The sequence below is a fragment of the Alligator sinensis genome, unplaced genomic scaffold, assembly GCF_000455745.1.
Source record: "Alligator sinensis unplaced genomic scaffold, ASM45574v1 scaffold103_1, whole genome shotgun sequence".
NCBI lineage: Eukaryota > Metazoa > Chordata > Crocodylia > Alligatoridae > Alligator > Alligator sinensis.
The window spans coordinates 924509-935213 of NW_005842226.1; the positions used below are offsets into that span (position 1 = coordinate 924509).

General features: G+C 42.6%; 1 protein-coding gene across 12 annotated transcripts in view; it reads left to right on the plus strand.

The window, feature by feature from the left end:
* The window catches only part of TCF3 (transcription factor 3), a 98214-nt gene continuing 87509 nt past the window's right edge, over positions 1–10705 (plus strand). For 11 of the 12 annotated variants that reach the window (XR_003094908.1, XM_006027171.3, XM_006027173.3 and 8 more), the window contains exons 1-3: positions 1–105; positions 1160–1264; positions 8750–8822. Coding sequence is in view for 11 of the 12 variants with exons in the window: in XM_006027171.3 (XP_006027233.1) it covers positions 1187–1264; positions 8750–8822 (151 nt within the window). In the remaining variant the exon portion in view is untranslated. Of the gene's footprint in view, positions 106–147; positions 531–1159; positions 1265–8749; positions 8823–10705 lie in introns of those variants that run through there. The other variant, XM_025208310.1, reaches the window with a different exon arrangement.

Here is a 10705-nt window from a genome sequence, read left to right on the forward strand (position 1 = left end):
GGACCCCGTGGGGGAGGGGGGGGTTAATGTTTTCAAAGTTGCTTTAAAAACATGGCAAGATGCACAAAAGAGGCGAAAGCAGGGGCTTGGTTTCTTTGCTGGCTTGTAAGTCCCCTCTTTTATTTTATGGTGGCAACGGGGTTTCACGGGCTGGGCTGATTTCGGCAATTTCTTCAGCTCCGCTGAAATGCGAGGGGTGAGCGAGCTCGCGCTTCCTCCCAGGGCTTTGGAACAGCGCAGGTTTATAAAGGGTTTTTTTTGTGATTAATGAGTTAAATTATTGGCCAGCTGCCCTTTGTAACTATGAATGAGCTTTAAGGAAGAAGAGGGAATCATTTATCTCATCCCAGGTTTCTTTTTTTTTTCCTCTCTCCCTGAAGAGATATTTTTTTTCTGACGTAATGGGCTTGCTTTTTTTTTTTTTTTTTTTTTTGCCATCTCCCTCTTTTATAATTTTTTAAAAATAAGCAAGGAATACTTTCCCCCTATATTTTGCCGAGGGAGTTTTATTTTTGCAAGACGCTTTGAAGGTGAAAATGTGACTTTATTTTCCTTATCTCTTGTGTTAGGGTATTGATCGTTCTGGTAGATAATTCCAGGGGCTCGATCTTTGTTGTTTTTTTTTTTTTCCCCCCCTTCTTTCTTTTCAAATCTTGATTTCCATGACTCCGGTCCAAATAAAGTAGGAGCTGCAGGTGCTCCGTACCCATAGGGAGGGCGACGGGCACAAAACTGGGCCCTTTTTAAACTTTAAAGAGAAATAGACAAAAACAAGAGAGCCTCCTGCGAGGAGGGGGGGGGGCGGTGGCGAAGCTGAAACCCGCCAAGAACGTTTGATAAATGAGCTGGCTCTCTCTCTTTTTTTTCTCGCTTGCCGTAAGCCGGGAGCAGCAGAATTGGTCTGAGCTAGTGGAATTGGCAGCAAAAAACAAACATACAAGTGTGGCTGGTCAATAGGAGGCTTGTTCCTGCCTCTGGGTGCCATGTGAGGACTTTCACTGTGTTCCAAGGCCCTGAAGTTGGAGGCTGGGAATTTGCAAAGGATTTTTTTTTTTTTTTTCCCTTTCCTTTTTCTTTTTTCTTTAATATTCATCAGTGGGGTGGGTAGTTTGCTCTAGTCATTAAAATATCTCCTCCCCTCCCCCATGGTTTTCTTTAGGACTGCCACCGCTGAGTCTGTGGGAGTATGAATCAGCAGCAGCAGCAGAGAATGGCTGCAGTTGGGACAGACAAAGAACTCAGTGACCTGCTGGACTTCAGTATGGTAAGCGAGCTCTTCCGCGGGGGGGCCTTTAAAGGGACCGTGGCTCGAGCGATTCCTAGTGTTCCTGAGCACTTGTTAGGGGCCAGGGGGTGGTGGGAGGGGGGGCAGAGAGTGTGAGTTGGTAAAATGAGGCAAATTGCAGATGATGGGTTTCATATGTGCTGTATTGTGCGTGCGTGCGTGCACATGCTGCAACTTGTTTATTATCAAGCTAAGCAACAGCCGCAGCACCCCTCATCGCAACATAATAAAGGCCCTTCTTGTGATGAACACGTGGGGACTTTGATGGGAAAGCTCTTTGGAACGGTGCGGGGTTTAAATGCCCATAGCAGAGCGTGCTGGATAACTCTGAAGCTAGAGATACAGCACTGATGCAAAGATAGGACTTTTAATCAGGCTGTTTTTTCCCCTCTCCATGATCCAGACTGGCTATGTCTGCGCTCTTACAGATTTTTCTAACTCGGTTTGAAATGTTTTTGAGCATCCTCGTATTTGAATTTTGTCAAAATTAGGTGCTTTTTAGGGGTTACAGTGACAAATTAAGGCTTTTATCTGGACAGCGCATGTGAATGGTTCACCTTGCCCACTTGAGTTGTTCGGCTGACTTTCCCGGTGGTACTGGCGTGTGTGCGATCTGGCTTGTTTGTGCGTGTTTGCCAGGCTAGAGTTAGAATGTAATTGGTAGGTGACTAGTAGAAAGAGAAAGTTACTGTTTTCAATGCAAACTCCAGCTGGGGGGAGGAGGGGGGCTGTCCTGACACTGGGAGTGTATCTTGCTTTTTAGATAAGCAAACCTAGGGTAAAAGCTGAAAAAAATGCAGCTCCACAAAAAAAAAAAAAAAAAGAAGAAGAAGAAGAATTATCAGATAGCAATATAGCTGTTACTCTTCTTAGGGCCGTTCTAGGTTACAGTTGTCAATATGTTGCATTTCTTTTTGTATCACAGCAGAAAGATACAGTATTGACAGCACAACTCTTAGAATAGTTCTAACTTGCCCTGGTCTCTAAGAAGCTGCTGGTTGCACAAAGACGATCCCTACCTTCTCTTTACCCTGCATGAGAGAGATCCTCTGGCAGGAGGACAGGGTGAAACCTTACCAGCCATCTCCTAACAATTGAATTTTAGAATTTAATTATGAGTGATATATTTTACAGTTGTTAGGAGGGCTGCAGTGACAATATACCTGAGCATAGAAGTGCATTGGAGGTTCATGGTGGAGTAGCATGCAGTGTCTTGGGGGTTTTTTTTTCCTCTTTCGTCTTGGAGAGACTGCCCCTATTGATGGGAAGTCTGGCGATTGCTGTCTTGCATGTCTGGCATCCATGTTTTGAATTTCAGAGTGGGTGAACAGTGGGCAATCCACTTCTAGTTAGGATCAAAAAGTTGCTCCTTTTCCACCACCCCCTTACAGAAAGAAATTTCCAACCACTACTTGCAATGTAAACAAACTCTTACATGACTTATGGCTGTAACCCAACTTAATTTGCATGGTCATGCAGTTGTTAAGGCCATTACAGTTAACACATCTCCCTTTTTAAATATAAACTCTTCCTGAGCTGGGTAGGGTGGGGGTTTGATCTGGAGCTAGAGGTGAATAACTTGGTTCAGATTTCTGCTCTTTTAAGTCAGTCTAACTCTTGAGTGACTTCAGAAATTGCAGCAGTGTAGATCTGAGGTGTTGCATCCCTATGGCACTCTCTTGTAGTTACCTTCAGGCAAGTGGCTCATTGCAACCGGTAAGGTTCCCTGCGAACACTAAAGTCAGTTGATTTCAGAATCGAGGCCTGCAAAAGTTGCTTACAACACACTGCTAAAGAGATTCTCATCAGAGCAAATTAGGCCTCGTCCTAGGCTATTGAAGTCAGTGGGAGCCTTCTCATTGACTTCAGTGAGGTTTGGAATTGGGCCAGTTATGTCCATCAGCACTCAGGGGCATACTTTATTTTGGCTTTGCATAAAAGAGTGTTTTAAAATAGTAAATATCTATTGAGAATGAGACTTAAAAATGTTACTAGCGAATGGCTCATATTTATCTCGCTGTTGCAAACTTTTTAAGTATAATATAGACTATATAGAAAGCTTTGGAGTTTTGCAGGTTGCTGATACATTTTGTAATGGATCTAATTTGTCTTGTGGTCTGGTTCTCTTAAGTGTGTGGACTCTGCAGATCTAGTGGCATCTGTTTAGCTTGGTGTTTCAATGTCTTCCTCTAGGACAAATATGTCCACATTGTTGTGATTGTGGTACTTGTTCTATGCTGTGCTCTTCTCCCAGTTGGGTAAATGTTATGTTTTCAACCACTGGATTGTATAGCCAGGAATGTGTTTGTCCTATTTGGCAGTGTGATTGGGGGGAAATAAATATGGTAGGTAAAATAAGATTATTGTTGATATCATGGAGAGGGAGGTGAATACCTCCATAAAATAAGCAAGGTTTGGATAGGAGCTTTCATAGTTCACTGAATATCCTTCCCCCCACCCCTTCTCCCTACTGAATTAATGTATCAGTTAAAATAGTGAAAAGCAAGAGAGTGCTGCATTACATAGTCAAGTGACTTAAAGTTGGAAACCAGCACTAAACTCCCAGAATTGCAGTCTGATTGCTGCTCTGGGCTGGTGCAAACTAGTCTTTTACAAGTCCCTCTGAACCAGTTGGCTTTCATAATTGCCCTGAAGTACAAGTAATTTGTAAGCCTTCTTTCATTGCGGCTTCGCTGGCAGTGGGCCAGGAGGGGTTGGGGATGTGGGGGAGAGCTTTCCAGAAAACCTTGTTTTCGGATGTGGGGGAGAGCTTTCCAGAAAACCTTGTATTTATTGGTTTAATTTTTCTCCAGTTGTAATGCACAGCTCTTTGACCTGTGACTTGACATTTCTTGCCTTTTTCGGAAGATGCTACAGCCCCAGCTGGCTGGAGGCTTGTTCACATTAACTCCATTCAGATTGTGTCCACATGGCATCATTTCTGCTCCCACAGCCATGTTTATTCATTGGCCTTCCCCGTTTTGTGGGGTCTGGCTGCGTGTGCCGTGCATTCTGGGAAAATTTGGGCAGCTATCCCAGAATGCCTCAGTAGGGGGAGAGAGTGCTCGAAGGGCAGACACAAAGAGTGGCAGGAGCAGTCCTCTGGGGCAGTGCAGGCTGGGACACTTCAGTGCAGAGAGAGCTGGGAAGAAGGAAGACCGGCCAAACCAATTACACAGACACGGTTAGGGGGTCCTGTCTGTGCTGCAAAGCAAGCATGCCAAACCAGATAGAGTCTAGGACTCTGGCAGGAGTAAAACAGTGTTAACTGCTACGGTTATTAACCAAGTATTAGCCATATAGCATGGGGATACAAACGGCGTCATAATTGGTTTCCAACCCCTTTAAAACTTGTTGTGTGGACAGCGTGTAAAATGATAACCAACTTTGCAGTAAAGCTGCAGCTCCGTCTATCAGCAGCCACCTCTGAGGAGTGAAACTTTGGTGCACGGCAGAGCTGCCTCAAAACCTCCTAATGCCAAGAAACAAGCACGTCATTCATTTGAATGGCTAGATGTTTGACTGGAGCTCTCAAATCTTGCCTCAGCTGCTTCCTACAGTTAAAAACACTAAGTGGTGTTAAAACACTGCCATATGCCTCAGGATAGTTAAAGGATTATGCCCATAATAAATCTGTTGGGTTTTTTGTTTGGAGTCTAGCTGCAGTAAAGTTCATTTTACACCAGGCTGGGCAAAGGAAGGTTTTTTGTTTTTGGGTTTTTTTAAATGCTTTTTATAAAGCATTATTCTGGGGAAATTAACTGAATGAAATCTCCTCTGTTCCATTCTAACACAAAATAAGGTTTGCAAACTTATGTGCTGGAAAAAAGCTTTCAGGTTTTACCTTTCTTTAAACCTGCTATTTGGGTGGCTGTACATAAGATGTCAGCAAACCAGAAGGGAGATGAAAGTAACTTGTTACTTAATTTGGAAACGTTAGTGTATTGATATACATGCATAGTAAATAGACTGTTGCTTAATAGTAGTAAACGGAATATTTTCTACGATAGCATTTCCCAAACTTTTGATACTGGGGCGCACTTTTTCTGGATTGAAACGGGCAGCACACTTTGCTCACTGGTCTGTGGACCCAGTCCAGGTTCACAGGGCCAGGGCCTGATTCAGGCCATTCTTCACAGCACGTTTCTGTTCGTCGTGGCACACCCTTTGGGAACCTTCAGGTGCATCACTTGAAGTTAGTGTGAATGTTTGCTGACCAGAATGATACAATTGTTGATTATGTTGTCTTTGTTATGGTATAAGCAGGTAAAAAAAAAAAATCATGCACATACCAGAGAGAGAGTTTGTAAACGAAGTGATGACAATGTAGGTGATAACCCCAAATATATATATACCCACACAGTCGTTCTAGTTTGAGTTAAGTCACTGTCACCTTTGTCAGCTAATATATGAGAAAACTGCTCAGACTGGATCATTGCACTTTATCATCTCATGAAATGTCTTTTGACAAAAGTGAGTGCAGTCTTAGATTTAACCTTCCATAAAACCGTGCATATTTATGTATGCATTTTTACACTTTGGATTTGTGGTCTTTTATGGGGAAGAAGGAATGATCTTTTGGTGTTTACGGGACTAACACTTAAGTTATTATCATCTGTCCAGGAAACTGGAGGCTATGCATTTATAAACAGTATTTAGAGATTTAAGCTTTTACATGACCAATTTAAATCTATGCAATTCAAATACAGTGAAGGACATGCATGACCTCATTATAAGACCATTAAAAAATGAATGTCTCTAACACCCTCCCCACCCCTCCCCCCGTGTGGTGCTCTCCTGCTACCCTGACGTACCAGTTCATCTACTCCCCCTCCCCCCTAAAAGTTAAAATAGCATCTAAACACACAGCATTAAAAGTGGGTGGGTGATCCTAATATATTGAGTAACAAATTAATAAAGAGCACTTTAAAATTTTTTTCAATATGTTTAACATGAAAAAGCACTCTAGCATCCCTTTCAAATATTGGTCCAATAAAATATAATACCCAACCAGTCTTTTTATTTCTCATATGTACCTTGGAACAACATGGCTTCAACAACACTTTTGTAAGCTAACAAACTCAGAGAATACTTCCAAGTATAACTTGTACTCTGCCCTTAAATGAAGCAAACCAGTCTGACTTAATAAACCCACACTGCAGTGGAAAAACAAGTTGACAGTATAAATGTTATATTTCCTGGATTTCATGTGTGATAAACTTGTTTAAAGTTCTTACTGTAGTAACAATAGCCTGGGGTTCCCTGTTATCAAATGTCATGATGCTTTAAAGTTTCAGATTGCTTTGATGTGGAACAGTGGGGAGGGCAGTTCTTTAACTCCTATGGAAACAAACAGAAAGGTGTTATATCAGTCTCCTACCTTCAGTATCTTTCAAAACAGAATAAGGAACACGGAGGTGGGAAGGGCATCCCTCATTCATGTGTGTAGTCTGTGGGCAGGTTGGGGATTGCCAAAAGTAGTCGTGGGAGGGCCTTTCTTGCAGAAGCAGATGAGAAAATGTGCAGTGCACAATGGAACAGAACTGTACATTTTCTCCATTGGCATTTTGTCACTAACCTTGTGCTTTTCAGCATCAGCAAATATTAGGCAGAAATGTTTATGAAAAAAGCAGGCAGTGCAGCTAAAGAAGACAGTATGCATTGCATTTCTACACATTGCTTTGCTATAGTTTATGCATTGCTTTGCCGTAGTTGGAGATACTGGCTTTTTGATCAAAGTAACATTTCTCCCCTGTCTTGGGGGGGATGAATTAAGGATGTCTCCTTTGCTCTCTTTTTAGGTAAATGGAGTGAATTTCTGATGTTGTAATATCATTTCAGTAATCCAGATTTTAAAAATCTCTCTAAACTAACATTATTCCTTTTCTTAATTTCTTTACCACACTGAAAATCTAAATATATTGTGAATCTTTAGTTTGGATGTTTAAAAGTGTGCGTGTGTCTACGTGTGTATATACTTCCGTACACACATTTTTGGAGGTCCCTAAGGGAGTTAGTTAAATGCCCAGATTCAATTGCCTTCAATGGAAATTGGTTGCCTGTCTGTTTTGCTGCTGTGAATATCTGCCATATCTTCCTTATTTCCAGGTTTTGTAACTAAAACTGGATGGACAGTTGTGCATAGGAACACAGCTGACCGAAAAAGCCATCAAACATGTCAAGGCCTGAAATGCTGACTTTCTGTAGGTTTTCCTTGCCATTAAAATTGTTCAGCACATTAAACTTTTGAGTTACTCAGACATTGGAAAGGTAAAAAATAATATAAATTCAAATGACTTGATGGTGAAAGTATCTGAGTAGACTAGTGAAAGCATATTAAAATGTTAATTTACCAAGCATTTTCCTACCAGTTGTTTTATTAGCTAAAGCTCCATTTTTGTAGAGAAGAATTAGTTTTCTTTTCTGCTGCATGCAGGTGCATATACATTTTAAAATAACAGCTTTTGAAACCCTCCCAACTTGTATTAAAAATATTTATACAGGTTAGCTGACTAGGTATGCAGTATTTTTGAGGAAGCTCTCTGGCAGGAGGAGATTAGCTATAAATTGTAGCAGTAACAGTGTGGCAGAGAGGTAACTAAAATGACTGATAATATAAAATAAGTTAATCTTTTTAATCATGTGTTAAAGAATATTGCAATCAGCCTGACTTCATCCACCTACAAATTCTTGCCTAATGTCCTCTATCTTGCTTTGCAGTAGTCTAGTGTCTGTTTGGGGGGGAGGTGGTGCATTCATAAGACTCACATTTTTCTGGAGAGGAAAGGATGAAAATTAACCTTTTGGAGACCTATGAGGATTTTATGCGTTGAAGGCCTGCGGCAAAGGAGTAGCCTGTGGTTTAATCACCTCTGTCCTTGCTGGTTAGAGCCCCTGCAGTCACTGCTGACTCTTTCCTAGGACATGGGATCATGATAAGGAAGGTGTAGGGGGGCAAAAAAGGAAGAATAGGAAATAAACCCAGATTCTGTGCATGTGATTTGAGGCAAGGAGATGAACTTTCCTCTGGACAGAGAGCTGGGCCTGCAGCCTTCATGCTAATTTACTAATAATGGAACAAATCTTTCTCTGGGTTTGTGAACACTCTGTATTTTGATGCCTCCTTTAATAATGTGAGAAAAGAAATCATTTGCCATTAGCACACCAGTGGTGAGCAGAAAGCACCTTAGAGAAGCTGAAAAGTATTCTAGCAGTTGCTCTTCCATGAAGAAGAAACTGAAAATGTGTGCGTGCCATGAAAATGTACTTACAGGGGAACTTTGAGTTAGCTTACAGTTGGGCTAGTCTCTTCTATTCACTCGCCTGCTAGATAGATCGCCTGAGAAAGGAGTTGAAAAACTTTCTGTACCCGTAAAGGCTTTCCTTCTCCCCCACCCCTAACAGCAGCACAGTAAAACTAACATATTGAATTCTCTCTTCTCTTTCATCTTCTTGTTTTTCTAGATGTTTCCTCTGCCAGTGGCTAATGGAAAAAACAGACCTACAACCCTAGCAAGCACTCAGTTTGGAGGATCAGGTATTGTCTTATTTTTCTTTGTACTCTCTCTCACCAAAGTTTAAAAACAAACAGTCTCCTGTACCAAAGGGAGTTGTGTTAGCTTTGTGCCTGCTCTTTTGTGTAGTCCCATGCTTCCCTTGTGCCATGGCTCTTCTTGGGATGAACATGAATTCGGTATTGTCACATTTGTGTGTCTGAGAAACTTCAGTTGTTGCTTGGCTAAAGTGTTAATTTTCATGCTGTTGGGACTGTCAGGGGGTGGAGGGGAGTTTGACTGTCAGTGGGATTTGGGTGTGTGCCACCCTTCAGCCCCTTTGACAGTCTTGGCCCTTTTGGGGTGCTTAAAGCTATGAGAGTTTTCTGCCCTGGTGAAGAATGACTTTGGCAAGTGTGCTTGCTCGGTAACACTGTTTCCCAGCAGACTGACAGCAGTGCTCTGCTAGGGCAGGCATGCCAGTTCCCTGGAAGAAAGCTGCTGCAGTCTGAGCTTGTAACAACTGCTGGTAACCCTGGGAGCCTCGCGGTAGACACCCTGCATTGGGAATTTTGGCCTACACAGATGCACCTCTGCACACTTGCCGAAATGTCAGCGTTTACTGAGAGGTTTGTTAATTTGAGGTTAAAATTAAATGCCTCCAAGGCCATACCTGACAGGCTGGCTTTGCTTTGAGCTGGTTGGGTTTTCTGTGCATGGGGATGCGTGGCTTGCATTCATTAGACTTCTGCGTGCCAGGGGATCTGCTCCCAATATGCTTTTTGGGATGAATGTGCCATGCTGGAGGTTCTTATTGCTTTTGTTTCCTCTGCTGTAGCAGCTTTTTTTTTTGTTTGGTTTTTTAGGAGAATGGATTGTAGATTGTTAAAATTTCAGCCATTCCAGTATTGCTTAACCGCAGCTCCCCAAGTCCTGTGGTCCTGTAAACCAGTCTGCACTATTGCTCTGATGCAGTGGTGCTCCCTCTGTCTGGCCCCACAGGCTGAAGGAGTAGCACAGGCCAGATCCCACCTCTGGGGTCAATCTGGAAGCTGGGTCCATTACAGGATCCATGTGGGGGGTGATCTAGTGCATTGGTACGACCCTTCAGGCTGAATCTAGCCATGGTGTGACACTGGACTGATGCGGTCAGGTGCATGCACCATGAGGCACCCCCTGAGTCTGGAAACAGTGGCAGCATTAATTGCTGCACCCTGAAAGCAATGTTGCTACCACTACCCTCCCACCAGATTTCCAGACCCATTGGGAGCTCCACAGGCCAGGTAACAATGCTTGTAGACCAGATCCAGCCTGTGGGCTGAAGGTTGAGCACCACTGCTCTAATGGGAGGTGCTTTGGTGCCATGGGATAGTGTTGCTCTGGTGCTGTAGACTGATTTAATAGGGTATATGGGAAATGTCAGTAATATGCATCACTAGGGCTGCTGGACATGGCTCAGTGTGAAAAAGTATTTTTTTTTTCCTCTGGATGTGCTTCCTGCAGGAGGGAGAGGGGTGTAGAGGGGCAGGACTCCCTGAAGTAGGTGTTGAAGTTTTCCATGGCAGAGTTGGCACTTCGGTATGTGGAAATGTGGCATTTTGGAAACTTGCTGTTTCTGAGATGAAACGTTGCAAAGTGGCGTCTCTGCAATATGTTCCTCTCCTCCTTTCACTTCAGCATAATATTAAGTGCCAAGATTTCGCCACTTAGCTTGATGTGTAAACAGTTTTCAACAAACATTTTTACAGAGAGGCAAGACCATGGAGTGGGTGATGGAAAAAGAAGGCAATAGAGAAAGAAAGAGAAAAGTATAAATTATTCCAGTTGAAACTTGGTCTCCTTAGTGAATGTTCCATTTTGTGTGTCTTATTTTTACTATTTAAAATCCACAAAAGAGATGACATGCTACTGAGAGGTTAGCAGTAGG